Raw genomic sequence first — 20,993 nt, forward strand, 5'->3', positions numbered from 1 at the left:
ACCACGTAACGGTCAAAACAGAGAGTAACAGAGAGAGAGAGAGAGAGAGAGAGAGAGAGAGAGAGAGAGAGAGAATATAATAGAAAAGATATTTTATCATCCATGATGAGGCCAAATTTGCTCGTTGGGACCAAATCGACATATTGTATTGTATGTGACTCCTTCCTAAGAAGAGGGGTTACTACTGTGCAATAAAAACACTCCTGATGTGAAAATAATGCATACATATATGTGCTCGCCCTTCTTGGTGGAAATTGGAGATTCACATTATTGTCTTCGGAGGTCAAATATGACCCATGGACAAAAAAGACGAACACGAACAGAAAGAAGGGAAGAGTAGAAAAGACGGAGGGAAGTTCGGGATCAGCAACAGCTCGGCTTGAGCCTAAATTGTTTAGCGGCTCGGCTCGGCTCGAGCCCTGCTTAACCGGCTCAAACCGGTTAAGCCAGTTATATTTATTTAATAATTAGGTTATAAAAAAATATTGAACTTTAGAGAGAGACTGAGAGTTGATTCTCGAGTCTCTGCATACAGAAATAGACATGAGAGAGAGAGAGAGAGAGAGAAGAGCCTCCTGAGTCCTTCGATCGAGCTTCGAGAACCACCTGCGGCCTGCAGGCCTTCAGGTAAGAATTACATTCCTTGCTCTCCTCCCCACCATATACTGAGCATAAGAATTTCTATGTGGTATGTATGCCACATCAATCAGAAAAAACAGAATGTTAACACTCTTTAGAATGATTGACATGTGATCAACAAAGAGCCATCTTCCCAAGTAGAACACACCATCACTAATTAATAGTTTTGGACTTACTAGCAAATGGTTTTTATGCTTTGATTATTGTGGATTTTTTTTGTTGAAAACGAGAAGAAACCCTATTAATTAATGATCCTTGCAACTAACTTTACCTCCTAACCATTGGGTTTTTGTTCTAATAGTATCCTACTTTTGAGCATTACGAAGAAAAAGCTAGCCTCATTCTAATTGTTTCTCCTATGACAAAGGACCGATGACAAACGTATTTTTTCTTTTACCTATGATGATGTTTGCTCACTCTAGAGAAAGGAAGTAGAAGGAGATAGAAAGAAGAGAAAAGAAACAAGGTAAATCTTCCACTAATCCGTCCTCCTTTTAATTCAATATTCGTCAGAATCCCTCTTTTTTCTGGTCATTTTGAGCTCGCGTGTTTGAGTCTTGGATAGCTGATTTGTGTAACTTGCATATAATCGTTTTAAATTTCTTTGGAAAAAACTAAAACTTCTATTTATATACAGGGAAAATGTAAATGTAGAGCTAATGTAAACTTACTTCTATCCTGTATATCACACCAATGTCTCTCACTTACTAGCTAGGGTTCAAGTTTCCCCCTTTTATTTAATCAATATGTACAATAAATATTTTCTGTATTGGTAGGTTAAGTATTGTATTTAACAAAACAAAAAGCAATATGGCTGACTAACTTTAAGGTATAATACATATTATGTGTTTCGTGAGGTATTATGCGTACCTAAATGTTAAATACGTGTATGTAAAATGCCCAGCTTAATATACTAATGAACCATAGGTCTTTGTCCAGGCCATAGCCATCCAGACTCATATATATTGAACATAGAATATATACATTCTACTATATATGTGTTGATACATTTAACCATATCTGCTTTGAGCATCAGAAGATGGCAACTAGTAGATCACTAGCTGACAAGAATGCCAAAATCCAGAAATTTGAGGCGTTTATTGAAGAAAAGCTTAAGCCCGACCTTGTACATGTTATATCTCAAAGGTATAATTGTTTTCCATTATAAGGGTATTCTCTTCAATTTTGTTCTTTTTCTATGTCAAAATTGATTGACCATCTTTGTTGGTTGTGCAGAGACAAAGTTATGGAGGAACAAAAAGTACTGTATCCTCCCAAATTATTTTGATTGTTTTTTTTAAATGGGTATTTACCAGAATACCCTAGGTTTTCAAATATGATGAGAATATCCCATTCTAGTAATTAATTTTAGGAGTAAAGAGGGGTTATTCTGGTAAGCTAAGGGTGGTATTTTTGTTGCTAAACTATATGGGCTTGCCATTTTCCTTTTCATGGACTTATAATTTCTACTTGTTCTCCTACGTTGACACTCCTATTCATTATTTTTGTATTGAAGCTTCCCTGATAGAACTTTCATTCCAAATCTGAGCAAATAAAAGCTAATAATATTATTTTTACAATTTATTTTCTATTGTGAGTGTGACACACATATGTTTTTTTCCTTGAACCTTTTTTATCAGCTCAGATTTGTCGAAAAACATTAAATTGTTGGAGCAACAAAAGTTGAAGAAAATGAAAGCTTTGGTTAATTTGGGGTCAGAAGTATATGCACAAGCTGATGTGTGAGTCTCTCTCTCTAATTATTAGCCTATTTCTCTTTGATGCTTTTCATTTTGATCTAAAATCAGAAACTTTATCAATAAAGTATTTTCTGTTACTAAAGTCTCATCCTTAAATATATGCATACTATAACCCTTTAAATTCAAATAGCCTCAAATAAATCTGATCTTCCCTAGGCACCATTTCTTTAATGAGAAGCACGATGCGTTGATATAGTTTTCTTTGTGAACCCCATGATTACCCATTGTTGCTTTTTGCATTTAATTTTCATGTTTATTTACAATAACTCTGTTTTTTCTCTTTATCGAAGTTCTTTTATGCACTGGAAATGTTTTGTTGAAATAGGTGAACCCTGAAGTTCTGCCCACTTTTAAAGTATAAATTTATTTATTTTATATAATGGACACCTGAAAGCTTTGATAGAGTACCAATTATAATCTTGGGCTTCACAAATCGTAAGTGTATTTATAAAATATTAATGTATATAAATTAACTAGATCATTACACTTGAAATACAATAATTCAACTATATGTGTCTCGTGAATTTTAACTGATTGTGAAGTTTGATTCACTGTATTACTTGAGAACTAGAACTCTGCAGATAAGTGGCTTCCAATTCATCCAGAGAAACAACACTGTAAATTGTTTAGTAGTTTAGAGTACAATGTAATGGGAGCTTTGCACCAGTGGTAGTGGGTGGATGTTGCTCTCCATTGAAATTGTTCTTGCTTTAGCCTTGGTCCATTGCACTTGGGTAGAAGAATGTCATGGTACAAGAACCTCCTAAAATATGTGTATATATTATATCGTTTTATGGATTTGTCACTCGATCCTTGCCCCATCTACATGGATGCTCACCGTTTACATGGCGTTAAGCTGTAAAATTGGGGAAAACTGCGCCTCATCACATCGCAGGAAGACATGATGGTGTGAAACAGAACATGAGGAATATCAGATATCTCGTTGCTATATTCTATAATATCAGAGGAAGCTTTTGATCCATTATTACGAACATTCATGGACTTCTAGGATCAAAGTTGCTTTAAACTTGGCTTGATAGGACTTCAATGCTGATGGTTTACTCTAACCCTCTGTCCATGTATAACGAGGCTGTGCTTGGGGATCTTCCTTGTAACACATCAAGGAATAAATTGCAAACAAAACACATGTGCTTCGCTATGTTACATAGTACATATTATTGTAAAACAAATTATGAATAAATGTTTTTCTTCTAAGCCATTGGTGACGGTTTCATTTGATGAAAAATATGTTTGTAAATGTAGAAGAACAAGTTAACAACATCAATGCAACAGGATGAAAAGTATAATATCTTATTCTAGATTTTCTTACCATATGACTGAAAGAGATGGATAACAGATGTAAACCTGGAGGAAGTTTCACTTTCGTACTATATGGGTCAGGTATAAAAAATCAAATATAAATGGCTGGACGAACTTACAGAAAATAGTGCTAATCTCAGGAATGTTTGTCCATAATGTTAGGCTTATGTATGGTGAATATCTCTTGTAGCTCCTTCCATTTTTTCTGTGAAAATGGATGATCATATTTTCCTAATATTTTCCTCTGTGTGATCTTTGTTGCTCATATTTCTCTTAGTGGGGTTATTGTCTTTCAGGCCTGATACAAGTAGAATATTCGTGAGTATCGGATTGGGATTCCATTTGGAGTTCACATGGTCAGAAGCTTTACAATTCATTTCTGTGAAGGACGGATTATTAGCTAGGTATTTGTTATGTGGGAAATAATTGTAATAATTTTTTATATAATTTGATTCTACTAATTATTTTATTTAAAAGTACTCAGAAAAGAATGTAAATTTGTTACGTATTCAACACAACAAAGAATTCAGCAAAGAAATGGTATGTTTTGTATTCATTTATTTATCTATTTATGCAGACAAATAGAGGACCACACTCGACAGATATCCAACATTAAAGCTCAAATGAAATTGGTTAGCGATTTTGTTCTTTTTCTTCAAATTAGTTGTTTGTTTATACAGGTTGGGATTTGTTAAGAGGGTTGTGGTGCCAATAGTTGTAATAGTTTTCTCTTGTGGGTGTTCTCAGGTTGGAGAAGGAATAAAAGAATTATTGAATCTATCTTAACAGTTGTATGATTAAATATGGTGGATTTACATTGGGTTTTTTTTTTAACGGCATTATGAAAGCATTTGAGAACTTCATTGAACTTTATACTTGTATACTTCGACATGTAAGATGTGATAATTTTCAGTTTACAAACAATGTTTTCTCTTGGTAACTGACTTTCTATTATTCTTTGGTGTGCCCTTTTAGATCATAATTGGTCTCTCATGACATCTACCTATATATATCAAATCTTATTTAAATTTTTATTTACTTGTATACCTTTAGCTGAGGCAATTTTCCAAAATTAATGATTGTTTGATAAACATCGAAAAGTTTCCTTATATTTCAAAATTCAAGTTAAAACCTTTTTTTAACACTACCTAAATCGGTGGTAATGCTAAGTAAAGAGAAAGTAGTGCTAGTCAAAGAGATGCCATGGTAATGTTGCCTACTAGGCTATATATGGGCATCACAAGTTTTTGTCATAAATAAACTCCATAGGCATATCGTCTATCATTCACCCACAAAACGTAAGGCAGCAAATGTGTCTATTTCTTTATTTTGCCATTATGAGCCTTCACAAGTTCTTTCACAGTAGGGTCATGTCCATGCACTCTACCTCCCATTTATTTCTGTATTATAAGTTGTAGAGGACATTGTTTTATCCAAATGCAATTTATTGGCATGGAATGATTTTCCCCCAGTGCAATTGTATCTTCTAATAACATCTTGCAAACTTAGTCACATGGAAGCAATTGTCTTGTTGGTCATTAGTTGGGCTTTTGTATTAACTGAACCAGTTTTATTAGGTGTTGGACCCTATATTATAAAAGGTTTGAATATCTTCAATTGTCATGATGGTCATTAGTTGGGCTTTTGTATTAACTGAACCAGTTTTATTAGGTGTTCGACCCTAGGTTTGAATATCTTTTGACTATTAGAAATATAATTCCTAAGAAAAGTACAAGCGTCATTGTTGATGATAGAAGAATAAAAAGAAAAAGATAGTTGATGGTGGAAGAAGTCAAGGACTTAATAGCCACAATCCTCTCATAAGTGTACAAAAAATGGGAGAGTGATGAATTATTTGTAATCACAATGGATGAATAGTAATAAAATAACTTCTATGAAGTACTTTCTATCTTTGTTGAGTCTTTTTTCTCTTACTCTCAAAGTTAAGTGAGTAACACTAAGAGCCTTGACTAGTGATGAATTAAGTAACTTATAATAATAATTGCTAAAGTGTGCCATCACAAATGATTGAGAGAACAAGTGATTTGTTGGCCACAGTGCAATGTATACTATATGCTTAGGTGTCTTTGGTTGACCTATTAACTAGAAACTAGAGTGGCTTAGTCCGTAGAAAAAAGCCACTAGCAAACTTGAAGGCTAACTAAGGTCGACCCCTTGACGATCATGTAGTTCGCTTCCAACCATAGCAGGCAAAAGTAGTGAATGTAGTTCCAGACTAATCAATGTCAAACTTGCTCCTATGCATAGGGAGTCAGGGTCGCAACCTAGATAATTACGCATATCCTAATTGATGAAGGAATAATTTTTTATCCTCATCTTGAACCTCTCTGAAGATACTTTACTCTTCCAGAAATTCAACCCTCTTTTCTGCTTTGAACGGACAACATTTTTTATGAAGAAAGTACAAACCCAAAAGAAAGCACCTCTTATGAGAAGACCACCTCATCATTTTTTGACTTCATCTCCAAACAACCTTTGGCGGCTAAGCCTTTTCGATGGTATTGCTCTACTGCCATTCCATGATATCTAAAAAGGAAGTCATTCCATTCCTCTACCATGCATACCATGACGAACATTAACACCAAGGGTCACCTTGTTATTGCCCTCACAACTTTGTTGATGAACAACATATCCTAGTGGCTTGGGTTGGAGGACATTGAAGAGTTTAGACTATGATCGGCGGGATAGTGAACTACTCTATATGATCATTCTAAGGTTGACCACTCTCCCATGTTCACCATGGTACATTTGATTTGCTCTACTGCCATTCCATGATATCTAAAAAGGAAGTCATTCCATTCCTCTACCATGCATACCATGACGAACATTAACACCAAGGGTCACCTTGTTATTGCCCTCACAACTTTGTTGATGAACAACATATCCTAGTGGCTTGGGTTGGAGGACATTGAAGAGTTTAGACTATGATCGGTGGGATAGTGAGCTACTCTATAAGGCCATTGTAAGGTTGACCACTTTCCCATGTTCACCATGGTACATTTGTTTTGTAAACTTCCATGTTGTTGTGAAAGTGCTTGTATGTGTGGAAATTTGGTGAAACCACGTTTCCTAGTGGTATGGCTTGGGACACTCATATGTCCCAAATTGAAGAGTTTTGACAATCATTGGATAGAAATTATGTTAGTTGCTACAACAATTTTGAGCCTCACCACTCACCCATGTTCAACATGGCGTGAAATCAATTATTTGTGGATGCTCTATCACCTAATGTTGTCAAACCATACACATAAGCTAGATCTACCAATTCCTTTGAGAGGGCATACTACAACTTGTAATCCATTTTCAGTATCATTTTGCAAATGCTCTATGGATGAATCTCATTAGAGGAAGTGCATTGACTATTATACAAAGTTTACCAACTCTTTGAAGAGGGTCTGAGCACTACAATTTGTAATTTGGTTTCAACAAATGTTTTGTAAATTTCCACGTTCTCACCAAAATGTTAATACATGTGTGATAGTGTCTACAAACCCTAAGGTTGAGAACCATGAGAGGTTTCATGCATGGATTTAGCTTCACTATCACCCTTTTCGACTTTAGGCTCTCATTGATAACTCTCTTTACACTAGTATGTTAAGTAACATGGGTATTAATCAAGGATGTCCACTATCACCTACAATATTTGGTTTATGCATTGATGAATTGGAAGAAGTGGTGAATAGTTAATACATGTGTGATAGTGTCTACAAACCCTAAGGTTGAGAACCATGAGAGGTTTCATGCATGGATTTAGCTTCACTATCACCCTTTTCGACTTTAGGCTCTCATTGATAACTATCTTTACACTAGTATGTTAAGTAACATGGGTATTAATCAAGGATGTCCACTATCACCTACAATATTTGGTTTATGCATTGATGAATTGGAAGAAGTGGTGAATAGTGTTGCGAGAGAAGAAGGATTAGATGGTTGAAACCTTATGCAACAAGTTATCTTCTTGCTTTTATATGTGGGTGATGTGGTTATCTTTTCACATGGTTTTCAATTGATGGTATGGAACATTTACTTGGAGCATTAGAAACATTTTGGTAAAGTAGTGGACTATTAATAACGAACCATCCAACCTCACAAATACCTATGCTTTTACATATAAGGGAGAACATTTACAATTTGTGTAAATTGTTAAGTATCTTAGTATCGATGTACCCGCCACAAATAAATGGAGTCTACGCTTTGAGTCTCGTTTTCAAGCTAGTTGGAATGTTATTATATGTTGGAAAGTCAGTGCAACCAAAGTCATCCTCATGGATGAGAAGTGAAAATTAATGTCATTCAATGCCTTGGTAACACAAATTCAGCTTTATGGAGTAGAAGTGGGGGGAGGCAGTATCTCTCTTAATGCATGGAATGACATTGAGAAGATACAGAGTCTATACATACATTACCAAAGCCAAGAATATGCAAAATCATGCATTACAACATCTTCCTTTGAATGTTGGATGTAAACTACAAGAATCACAAGAGTAAAGTTGTCTCTTTTAATTGGGTAGTCGATATCACAAGAAGATTCAAAAGATGGGGAGTGGACGATCTCTTAGAGCTTTCAAATGATGCTATGAAATATGTAGTTATCGAGGAAAGGTTAATGGAACTACTAAGGAAGAAGTAGACAAATGCTAAAAGGACAAAGTTACAATATTACATTGCAAACATCAACCTTGAATGTTGGATTCAATGTAATACAAGAAGGCTTGTTGATCGTATTTAACCTTATCTCATTACTAACATGATTATAACTCTTGTAGAGCCCTAACCCTTTGTGGCACTTAATTACGCAAGCTAGGTATATCGTAGTTGCATTGTGGCATCAAAATCCATCAAAATTGCAAGGAAGGGCAAGTAGAGGATAAGTATCACTTGCTTTTTACATGCATCACATATAGTACAATTTGTGAAAGTTACAATGACCTATTAAGAAGGGGTAATTACTTGAGTCATGAAAATATTATCAAATATACTTTATATACAATATTTAAAATGCCATCCACCACACCTTCTAGCTTTGGAATCAAATAAACCATTCCTTCATTCCACTTAGTAGGCATTCTTCCCAAGAAAAATCTCTTGTAAGGAGGATGTGAAAACATCGGCTATATCACCCCAATACTCTAACAAAAATTATGGTAATAATCCATCATTTCGTGGACATACATTCTTCCCAACAGGCACCAATGTAGGTCTTACCTCTGCAAAAGAGATTTCCGTCACCAATGATTAATCCATCTCATTTGAAACCTTATGTTCCAAACTGTCCAAAACTATTTTTCTTTTTTGGAGTTGTTGAACCGAAAATTGTTGGGTTATTAGTAGATTTTTATAAAAGTTCATAGCAATGTCCCTCATTTCATTAGTGTCCTTTGTAATAGACCCATCTTCCCTTTGAAGTTCTCTCATACAACTACCTGAATGACCACCTTGATAAGATGCAAAACATTCGGAATTCACATTATCAGCTAATCGAGTTCACTTTGCGATGGATTAGTATACCAACATTTCTTCTTTATATAATCCTGATTATCCACCCCATCTTGATATTCTCCAACTTTGTCATGATTCCCTATGAGAGAAGATTAAGATTTTGTAATTGCTGAAATAATTGAGTTGATAAGAAAGAACTATTGGTGGCCTTCCCTCAAAAATCAGTTCGAACTTTTATCAATTCAAGTGACACTTATTGTGAGGTTTAACACCCAACACATGTTACTCCATCCAATACGGGTACCTGATGTGCCTTGGAAAAGCATCTCCATCAACTTCACCTCAAAACTTCTACAATCACATAATTATGATTCCATTCTCATGGTCATTGATCATTTTTCTAAATGGCACATGTCATACCAAGTTCATCATCTATCTTAAAGAAATCTATAGCCACACTTCAACTTTGAGAAGTTTTTCGCCTTCATAGTCTACCATATGCTATTGTTAATGATTGATACCCACAATTCATCATGGACTTTTGGTAATGACAATTGCAACTCTTACAAATCTATAAGGCACTATCCTCTAGGCACCATCCCTAAAGAAATGTTCATATTGACGAAACACAGATCTACCATTGTTATTGATAGATGCCTACAATTCATCGGGGGCTTATGAAACAATCATTGCAACTCTTATGAATATATAAAACATTATCCCTTAGGCACCAATTAAAATCAAAGTTCAAATTGAAGGAACCAACTAAACCGTAAAGAAGAATTTATGTTGTTATATTTCCGATCAAGAGGATTATTGAGCTAATTGACAGCGATATAGAAGTGATGACATGATTTTTTTCATTTATTATAGTTTGTGGGCTATCATTAGAACATAGTTTGCATGGTACTATCATTGGTGTTTGAATAGGTTTGCAATCAACCATGTCAAATTTCTTTAATATATCTTCCACCAACTTCTTTTGTGAAAAAGTGAGAGTACCTTCCATTCTATTTCGAGTCACTTTGATACCAATGCAAAACTCCAAACTTCAGTTTTAGTTGGGAGATGGTCTTGCACATAGCACTAATTGAATTTGAAGCAATAGGGAAGTCATCAACATATACACCAAGAAGTATACAAATTTTACCTTCCTTTTAGATGTATAAGTTTGGTTCTACCTGAAGAAGTTTGAATCCAATAGATTCAAGGTAAGTATGTAGCTTCAAATGCCACATTCTAGGTGATTGTTTGAGGCGGTATAAGGATTTCTTGAGTTTGCACACATAATGAGGATACTTTGGATCTACAAAGAAGGGAGGTTGCTCCATATAGATTTTCCTCATCCAAGTTGCCATGAAGGAAAGTCGTTTCTACATCAAGATGGTGTAATTCTAGGTTTAAGCCAACACTTCTAGCAAACATAAACCTTAGCGGAACAACTTTGAGAGTTGGGGAAATAGTGGTTGTGAAGTCAAGGCTTGGAACTTGTGAAAACCCTCGAGCAACAAGTCATGCCTTGTGTCGAAGTATAACTCCTTGTGAATCAAATTTCTTGGTCAAAACCCATTTGTTTGAGATGATATTTCAGTTTTCTGGATGTGTAACAAGTTCCCAAGTGTCATTCTTTAGTAAAGCATCGGTCTCAATTTGCATTGTTTCTTTCCACTTGAAACTATCAGGTCCATGAATGGCTTCTTCAGCACTAAGGGAAAAAACATTATCATCAAGGATTTCTAAATCATCTTGTGCAAAATCCACTTCGGGAGAAAGATCAACCATTAGAGCTTCTAATGGTTTGGTGATCTCCATAATTTCTTTCAAGCTTTTGAACCTAGATCTCCTTGTGGGAAGACAAACGTAAGCATCTTCATCATCAAGCGATTCAAGGTCAAGATTTGACTCCAAATGGGAGGAAACTTCTTTAGGAGATCTAAGATCTGTATTAAAACGGAACCTTAAGTTTGAATCGCAAGAAGAATGCCAAGATTTTCTTGAGTTTTCAAGATTTGTTGTAGAATCAAATGTTTTATGAGTTGAGTAAGATTCACCATCATTTCTGATTTTTGAGCCTTTATTGTTTATAGCTAACAAGCGTGTTGATGTAGAATCTGTAGAATCCATCGCTGCAATTGTAGTGGCTAATATGGGAACTGTTGTTACTGGTTGTGCCGTCGAAAGTGCCGTCAAAATTGTTGATGTTGTTGTTAGAACAATTGTTGTTAATGTTGGAACTTTTGTTCTTGCCATTAGAATTGTTGTTGTCACTGTTGTCACTATTGGTTGTTGTCACTCTACTAATGTCATTTCAAAGTTTGTTTTCTCCTCCACTCTCAGTGGTTCTTTAACATGTCTTCTTTCTTTTCTCAAGGAACTTCCATTGTTCACATGCAATTTATTTTGTATTTCCATTTTTCTATGTGACAGTTCAGTGTTGTAGAATAATCTTCATCAAATGTCACAAACCTACCAAATATAAACTTTTGATTGCTAGGATCAAATAGTTTATATCCTTTCACACATGCAGCCTCATCATATCCTACCATGATACATTTCTTCGCATGTGGATCCAACTTCTTCTTTTTCTCTTGTGGTATGTGACTATATGCAATCGAACCGAACACTCTTAAATTTGAAAATTTTGGTTTATGCCCAAACAAAAACATGTATGGTGTGTGGAGACCTAGCAGTTTGTGTGGTGATCTGCTTTGTAAATAGCATGATGTAGGTAAGGGCGCTTGCCAAAACCGATGTTCAAGTCCTGCCACTTGCAACATGCTTCTACTTGCATCTAGTAGTGTTCTATTATTTCTTTCTACCACTCCGTTCTGTTGTGGGTTGTGTGGTACATTGAACTCATGTTTGATGCCATGTACATTGCAAAAATTCTGCCATTCATTTGAGACATATTGTCCACCATTATCTGACCTAATGTTGTTGATTTAACTTTGACATTGGTTTTCAACCATGGATTTATAATAGATAAAGGCTTGGAAGGCTTCAAACTTTTTCTTTAAAAAATAAAGCATGGTAAATCTACTAAAGTCATCAATGAATGAAATGAAATAGTGATTACCGGAAATAGATCGACACGACAACTATGGGACTTAACCATGTAGCTTTTTTCACTGGTCGGATGAAACCGACCCGTAGCAACTTGTCAATTTCCTCTTTGACCGTTGCCGCATAGTTAGGGTTCATCCGGTAACGTCGTTGTGCTAGGATTGGACCACACAAGTCCGAATGTACTAACTACAACTTTCTTTCAGATCTGTGTCGCGTTTGCAAAGCGGAAACTTCTGTCTCGTTTGTTTCCCATAAATACATCCTTCACAAAGTGAAAGATATGTAAAAGTGTTGGCATACCCTCTCCAAGCTAATGAATTTGACATGTCTTCATAACTCAATTATAAAGTAGGTGTTTGAAACGATAGTGCCATTATTAGTAAAGTATGATCAACTTGAAAATTTCTTGAGGCAATGTGTGCTTCAATTGGTGTTTTTTCCATAGCTTGAAGGGGGTAAAGTCTTCCATGTATGGGAGAAGCCATCTTTACAATTTGTCTTGATGGTAAGGTATATTTGATAATTGCACAATTGTGATAAAATTCAATTATTGCACCATTTGTCGTGGCTTCACTTACAGACAACATGTTCTTCGCCGAGCCTGGAACATAATATACGTTGGATATACTAATTGTTTGCTCGTTGTCTATTGACAGATGAATTATTTCCTTTCCTAAATCCAACTTGATTGCATTGTCATCAAATCTAACTTCCAAAGGTGTAGGAAGTTGGATGTAATCATGAAGAAGGTGTCTACTATGGGTAAGATGATGGATTGCACCTATATCAAACAACCATAAATTTCCCACATTGAATGTCTTATAGGTTGCCAGAAATTCTTGGATAAAAGGGCCAGTATCTTCTTGTTGGTTTTGTATTGAGGATGTGTGCACATGTGCTAAGGTTCTTTTACTCTTATTCCTGTAATCGTATTTCTTCTTTCTACAATCTCTTTCCATTTGGCCCGCCTTACTGTCATGGACATGACAACAATCATGTCATGATTCAAACTCTTGACCTATTGTATTGTAATCAATTGATATGTTTTAACCAACACATCCAATACATGGTCACGTTATCGTAGTAGAATTTTGTAGATGATCTATTCTACGTGTATGAGATTTCAGAAACTTCCAGAAAGCTCCATAAGCTAGAAGCTTCTAGAAATCTCCAGAATATTGTAATCAATTGATATGTTTTAACCAACACATCCAATACACGGACATGTTTCCTTAGTAGATTTTTGTAGATTATCTATTCTACGTGTATGAGATTTTAGAAGCTTCAAGAAAGCTCCAGAAGCTGGAACATTCCAGAAGGTTGTGCATGAAAATGAGTCTCTTCATGAAACTACATTTAGAGCCCACAAACATGTATAAATACAGGGGTTCACCTTGGCCCTAGTCAAGGTGAACAACACTAGTTACGGAAGCATAATATCAGTTCTTGTTCTCTTGTCTATTTCTCTCTCTCTTTCTTGTTCTCTCGCTTATGCTCTCTCTCTCTCTCTCTCTCTCTCTCTCTCTCTCTTAGTATTTAGCCTTGTCTACTCGTCTGTGACACTTACCACAATATCGACAAATGATTTGAGAGGAAATACCAAGGGCACCTGATTTTTTATTCTGGAACTTGTTTCCATCATGTATAATTGGTATGTTCTTTGTGCACTTATTATTGTTTGGGAATTTGTTTTTGTTAAAATTACCTCTCTAATAACTTCATCGCAACAATCATTGCCATGTGTGGAGTGTCTAAGACATTTTGAGGCTTTCTCCTTCGAAGGTCTTCTTGCTTCATCTTCGAGATCAGATTTTGTAGAGAAAGTGTTGGATCATTCCCATGGATCACTATAAATGAGTCCCATGAAGTTGGTAACGCTCTCCAAACATGATGTCTACCTTCATTTCTTCATCAATCTTGTTGCTTGCTGAAATTGCACTATCATATATGCGGATTGATATTTGCTAATGAAGGTGTCAAGTGACTCATCTTCTTTCATTTCCAAAGTGACGAGGTAGCGAAATGAAAGGACTTCTGTGGTTCGATCTGATGGTTCGTGGTGTTCTTTAAGAACATCCCACATTTCTTTTGATGACTCAAAGTATTTGACAAGCTCAACTTGTTTATTTGTTAGATGCATGATGATTTCAGTCCTTGCATCCAGATCTTTCACCTTTCATTCTATTGCTTCAAGTTGTGGTTGGTTGTTTGATCTCACCTTTGATTATTCTAAGCAAGTTCATTCATTGCTGGATGAGTTCCATCTTTAATTTCCACATCTTGTAGTTGTTTTCGTTTAATTTTTCGATTTTATACTTTCTTGTGGTAGGTGTTGTTGAGGCCATTGATGTTCCTTCACTCGAAGCCATTTCTATAGACCTTCTGGATCGACTTGTAGAGAATGTTTGGAGAGAAAATGGATATCTAGGATTGTTTTGGCACTGATACCATGTAAGTATTTCAGATAACAAAGCTTGTATGTATAAAAAAGCCCTAAAATGATGATTCTTATTGATGGTATATATACAAATACAATCTTGGGAAAACAGTTATATATGAACCTTCACAGTTCTTGAAATAAAACAATTACATGTGAACCTTCATGGTTCTTTATTCATCGTAAAGTATTTTCTAATATCCTAATACATATATTGCTTACATTAATGATGTTCTAACACCAATGTGTAGTTTGCCAAGAACACCATGCAGGGCATGAATGCTCCTTCCTACGTTCACATCGCCCACAATATTGCAAATGTGGTAGAGCTTTCGTAATGCATGGCCAAGAAAATTGTCAACAGGCACCGAATGGAAGGTTTAGACAAGGACCACTAGTGGACCACCCTCGATCACCCCCGTAGGCCAAACCACCCACAATGACCTACCATAGCCCCACACATGGTGAGCGAATGCACGATGAGCACAAGTTTTACAATGGGATGGCACAGTGGCCTCACTACAACCATCATGAGGTACCAATTCAGCCCCTCATGCCAACCCCTCCTCCCCAAAATAAGTGCAAGACTTCATCGAGTGCTTCCAACGGGAAGCATCTTGTGCAAGATGTGGCAGGGAACACCTCGAACCCAATTGCCCAGAGAAAAAGAAGCGTGTCGACACAAAATCTATTGACAATAGTATCCTCCACCATTGGGGTTAACATGATCACTCTGTCCCAAAGGATTACACACAACCTCAAGTGTCGCAAACAAGATCTCTCCACGACCGTACAAAGGAAACACAAGCCAAGGAAGAATAATTCGACATGGACTTCCCACAACATTCAGAACACGGAGGCAAGGCCGAAGAAGTGGCGACCATCCCCAAAGCGGAACTACCAACACACCTCACTTCCTTCCAAAACCCGCTCAAGGAGAAGAAAAGGGTTCAAAAATACATAGAACTCAGATGCCAAGAACAACTCGGGAAACCCCCTAGCATGCCGAGCCTAAATTTTGATCAACTAGAGGAATGGGAAAGCCTACCACCCCACTCCGTGGAGGTACCTCCTATGGTAAACGAGAAATAGAAAGAGAGGGAGAAAGGGAGAGAGAGAAAGAGAGGGAGAAAGAATGTTTTTATGATAATGTGTGTTTGTCTCTCTCTCTACAACCAACCAACCGACCACAGAGAGAGAATGTGGTGGTTATAGGTGCACCCTATTTTTGGGGTGCACCTTTTCATATCATAAGGTTACGTTTTGTATTTACTTTCTTATTTACTTATTTACACTAATTAGTTTATTACAACACCCCCCCATAAACTAATTAGTTGTGAACCGTTGTAATCCTAAATTTTCACAACAAGTTTCAAATTTGTCCGGAGGGAGAGCCTTTGTTAGAAAATCAGCCCACATATGATTTGTTGATGTAAACTCTAATGTAAGCTTGTTTTCTTCGGCTAACTCTCGTATAAAGTGATATTTTAAATCCACATGTTTTGTTTTCTCTGAGTGCTTTGGATTCTTCGTTAAGTAGATGCATGATATATTGTCGCAGAAGATTTTCAATTGGAGTGGTCCACATAGTTGGAGTTCTTTTATCACTGTTTGCAACCATAATCCTTCTTTAGCAGCCAATGCCACTGCTACGAACTCAGCTTCAGCAGATGAGAGTGTCACAGATTCTTGTTTTTTCGATTGCCACGTCACTGCTGCTCCTGCCATTATAAAAGAAAAACCAGCAGTAGATCTACGAGAATCAATGTCCCCCCCCCAATCCGAATCAGACCAACCAACAAGTGATTTGATTGGTCTTTCGGATTGGGATCGTTTATATGTTAATCCATAGTTAGATGTGTGTTTTAAATATCGCATAACTCGTTGAAGTGATTTCCAATGCATAAGACCAGGGTTATGCATAAAGCGTGAAAGATAGTTAATTGCAAAACAAAGGTCAGGACGAGTCCCTGTGACTAAATATCGAAGTTTTCCTATTAATTGTTTAAAAGGAAATTGTTGCATAAAATTAATATCTCTTTTTGTGGTTGGACTATCAGATATCCTTAAGTTACATGTTAATGATAAGGGAGTAGTGCAAGGTTTAATGTTTAGCATTCCGAAGGATTTCAAAATTTCATTAATGAATTTATTTTGATGAATGATCAAGGTGCCCATACTACGATTACGCGTAACTTGCATGCCTAGGAAATAAGATAGGGGACCTAAATCTGTTATTGAAAATGCTTTGGAAAGCTCTAGCTTTGCTTGAGTAATTTCAGATGGTGTTCCGACTATAGGAATGTCATCAACATATAATGCTACCACTAACAACCGATTAGATGAATGATTATGTCTAATGTATATATTTGGTTCTGATAACAATCTAGAATAGCCATGTGAGAGCATAAAATTGTTAAATTTTTGAAACCATAACCTAGGAGATTGTTTGAGTCCATAAAGTGATCGATGTAATCGACACACATAGTTTGGTTGAGATTGTGACTCAAACCCAGGAGGTTGGGACATGTAGATTTCCTCAGGTAAATCACCATGTAGAAATGCCGTTTGTACATCCAAATGATGTACTTCGAGATCAAGAATGGTGGCTAGAGCCATTAGGAGCCGAAAAGATGCCATACGGAGGACGGGTGAAAATGTCTCAGAATAGTCAAGTCCTTCAACTTGAGAAAAACCACGAGCTACAAGTCGAGCTTTGTAACGTGCAACAGTACCATCAGGGTTTAGTTTTTTCTTCAACACCCATTTGCATGAAATAGGTGAGCGTCCCATTGGGAGTGGTACTAGAGTCCATGTTTTATTGGCCTCAAGAGATTCAAGTTCTTTTGCCATGGCGGCTTGCCAGTCTACACGATCTGGACTTTGCAATGCCTCATTGATAGTTAAGGGATCATCAGAGACGTCTGATGTGGTTGTCGGGGAACCAAGAGCCGAAAAAGCAAACTCAGGTTCAAATCGATGGTCCGCAACAAGGGCATCAATTTTTTGTGTGTGATCATAAAGATCTTGAATAGTACGAACTTTCTTTGGAGTCGATGTAGGGCTAAGTGAACTAGGTGATTTCGCATTGTCACAACAATTTTTATCTTCTACATGTTGACTATTAGTGGGATATGAGGTATTTCTACATCCTATTTTAATTACTTTTGCATCATTGTGACCATTGGTTTTCCCCTTACCATTAAGGCGTGAGGATCTTCGTAGTGGGATCAAGAGATTTTGAATAGGATGGGAACCTGAATAATCAATGTGAGTTAATTGTGTTCTATCTAAAGGCTTTTCCTTATGAGTGCTAAATTGTTTATTAAGCCTTTGTTTAGTTTGCGTAGAGTTAGTGTTTAAAATTGGAGTATGTACATCAGTTTGTTGTGATTGTTTGGTTATTAGGGGCAATAAGTTGGAGTCATTGGTTGAAACTGGGACTTCTGGGCGAACCTCTAGAGATGAATGCATTAGTGGAGGAGGGTTAATTGGCATATGGTCAAGTGTGACTTGTTGAATTTCCGAGGACATTTGTGGAGCCCGCCAAGAATTAGTAGGTGATGATATTATTTCTTTATTAGATTCAATGTTAGACATGGTAGTCTCATCTTGTATCTTTTCATGGCCATGATGTGGGTGAGGATTAGATATTAGCTTATCTTCATCAAATATCACTCGTCGACTAAATATAAATCTTTTGGATTTTGGGTCATATAATCGATAACCCTTATAGCCATGAGGTTCGCCATACCCAACAAATATTGTGCGAACTGCGTGATTATCTAATTTTGATCGAGTTTCTAAGGGTACGAGTGCATATGATGGACATCCAAAGATTCTTAGATTTTCATAATTTGGATTTTTTCCAAACCACAAGGAAAATGGAGTTGTCCTAATTGATCGACTATATGTTCTATTGAATATATAACAAGCGGTTGAAACGGCCTCTTCCCAATATGTTCGGGGAAGGTTTGCAATGGCGAGCATGCTACGAGTGGCGTCCATATACAACCGGTTTCGCCGTTCAGCCCTTGAATTGTGTTGGGGTGTATATGGGATGGTAAACCGTTGTTGAATCCCATGGTTTTGGCAATAAGTTTGGAAGTTTTGGGACTTGAATTCTCCACCATTGTCTGATTGTAGTACTTTAAGGGGTAAATCTTGTTGATTTGTTACAAGTTTGTGGTAGGCTTTAAATTTCTCAAGGACTTGATCACTACATTTTGTCTTGAGAAACGTGACCATCGTGAACCGAGTAAAGTCATCGATAAATGTTAGGAAATATACATTTCCAGATAGGGATGGGGTAGACAAAGGACCACATATATCCGTATGTACTAGTTGGAGGGGTTTGGTGGTCGTTGTAGGATGGGATGGAAATGGCGAGTTAGAAAGTTTTCCAAATATACACCCTTCGCAAAGGGATAATTTCGATTTACGAGGAAGAGTAAAGCCAATTGCTATATGTTGTCGGGCCATGTGAACCATTGTTTGATGGTTTAAGTGACCTAATCGATAGTGCCATAATAAGGTCATATAGTTTGATGTGTTTGAATCATCTATGTGGTGTGCTTCTTCAGCAGGTACCACAGAGCGGCCTAGAAGGTAAAGACATCCTTGTCTTGGACAATTGACGACATAGCCTCGTCCAGAGGGTGTCTTATGACGAATGATACAATATTTGTGATAAAACTCGACGGATGTATTATCATTCGTGAGTTTATTGACAGATATCAAGTTTTTGGCTATGTTAGGTATATAGTAAACTTCATTGATTTCAATGAAGTTCCCATCAGAAAGTTCAAGATGAGCAGTCCCATGTCCAAGGGCATATTCAACCCCATTGTTCCCAAATCTAACCGGGAAAGGATGTTCTAAGGCCTTATAGTCTTTGAGCCATTCAACTCTTGAGGTGAGATGACATGTGGCACCTGTATCAAGAATCCACGTTGAAGTGGGAGAATTGTTAAATGAAGTGAGGGCCATGAAGGCAATGAAAGAATCTTCATTATCTTCATCGGAATTTTGGTCATTATCACATATGTGATTATTTGGATCGTAGTCATCATGAGATGCATTATAAGATTGGTCTTCTTTATATGTTCTTTTCCCGTTGTTAGAATTCCTATAACAATCTTTCGTTTCATGTCCGCTCCTTTGACAATTTTTACAAAAGGATCTAAGGAACCTAGATTTGTTATGATTCCTTGAATCGTTAAATTTAGAGGTTCGTGAATAAAATTTGGAGTTATTAGGTTGGTATGTTGATTTAGGTTTATTGTAAGGTTTTTTATTGTAATTTGGATGTTTGATATAAAGTGCGGTGTGAGATGAGGAGGGTTGATTTATTGCCCTACGAAGTATGTTTTCTTGTGAGATTGATGCAACTAATGTTGGGACACTAATGTTGGCGGATGTGGATTTTGTACTTATAAATGGTTGCCATGATGGGGGTAGGGCGGCTAACAAGAGGGCAGATTGAACGGAACTTGGCAAACTAAGTCCTGAAAGGATTACATCATCAAGTCGAAGTCTCCAATTTTTAACGAATGTATCAACATCATCATTTTCATTCATATTCATATTTATTAATGTTTTTAAATTTGCAACTTGGGACGTAACGTCCGTATGGAGGTAATCAGCCTCTAATCTATCCCATATTTGTTTGGAGGTAGTCAAGGTTCTCACACTTTGCTTAAGTGTGTCCTCCATATGAAGGAGAAGTTCTAAGCGAGCGTTTAAATCACGCCGCTTCCATGTTTGCACACCAAGTGCATTTGTGGGGTCGGGGCACACGTCGGTTCCATCGACGATTTTTAACAAGTCATGTTGTTCTAATATAATTTTCATGGTCATACGCCATGGTTGATAATTTTTATCATTCAATTTTTCAATATGATAAGTGCGAGACGATACCTGGGCGGCATTTGCCGCCACATTTGCTATCACTCCACCGTTTGACATGGTCGAAAGTCGTTTCTTTAATTCGCACGTTCGTTATTAACACCGCGACACAAATCTTGGTGGGGTTGGACTCCTTCACCGCTCTGATACCATATGGTAAACGAGAAATAGAAAGAGAGGGAGAAAGGGAGAGAGAGAAAGAGAGGGAGAAAGAATGTTTTTATGATAATGTGTGTTTGTCTCTCTCTCTACAACCAACCAACCGACCACAGAGAGAGAATGTGGTGGTTATAGGTGCACCCTATTTTTGGGGTGCACCTTTTCATATCATAAGGTTACGTTTTGTATTTACTTTCTTATTTACTTATTTACACTAATTAGTTTATTACAACACCTCCCACGGC

The 20,993-nt window shown here is 36.7% G+C and overlaps 1 protein-coding gene across 3 annotated transcripts; it reads left to right on the forward strand.

Annotated features, from left to right (window-relative positions):
• Positions 1-1,552: 1,552 nt before the first annotated feature.
• LOC147867297 (uncharacterized) lies at positions 1,553-4,763 on the forward strand. 3 transcript variants are annotated; one of them, XM_087315095.1, is made up of 6 exons: positions 1,553-1,785; positions 1,876-1,905; positions 2,280-2,381; positions 4,016-4,123; positions 4,297-4,351; positions 4,467-4,763. In XM_087315095.1, the coding sequence occupies exons 1-6, from the start codon at positions 1,679-1,681 to the stop codon at positions 4,503-4,505; spliced, it is 441 nt and encodes a 146-aa protein (XP_087171221.1). In that variant the 5' UTR covers positions 1,553-1,678; the 3' UTR covers positions 4,506-4,763. The 3 variants fall into 3 exon arrangements, with proteins under 3 accessions (XP_087171221.1, XP_087171222.1, XP_087171223.1); XM_087315096.1 differs by having other exon boundaries at positions 1,691-1,785; positions 1,876-1,900; XM_087315097.1 differs by lacking the exons at positions 1,553-1,785; positions 1,876-1,905 and adding an exon at positions 2,053-2,146 and having other exon boundaries at positions 2,285-2,381.
• The last annotated feature ends 16,230 nt before the right edge of the window (positions 4,764-20,993 follow it).

The sequence above is a fragment of the Azolla caroliniana genome, unplaced genomic scaffold (genome assembly GCF_043228905.1).
Source record: "Azolla caroliniana isolate FFs.n. ecotype wild unplaced genomic scaffold, voAzoCaro1.0.p SCAF_2, whole genome shotgun sequence".
NCBI classification, from domain to species: Eukaryota; Viridiplantae; Streptophyta; class Polypodiopsida; order Salviniales; family Salviniaceae; genus Azolla; species Azolla caroliniana.

Bases quoted from the DNA above. Each gene is read 5' to 3' on its own strand.
- LOC147867297 (XM_087315095.1), top strand. From the start codon at position 1,679: ATGGCAACTAGTAGATCACTAGCTGACAAGAATGCCAAAATCCAGAAA. The intron at 1,906-2,279 runs GTATCCTCCCAA...CTTTTTTATCAG, and splicing joins ATGGAGGAACAAAAAGTACT to CTCAGATTTGTCGAAAAACA. The intron at 2,382-4,015 runs GTGAGTCTCTCT...ATTGTCTTTCAG, and splicing joins GTATATGCACAAGCTGATGT to GCCTGATACAAGTAGAATAT.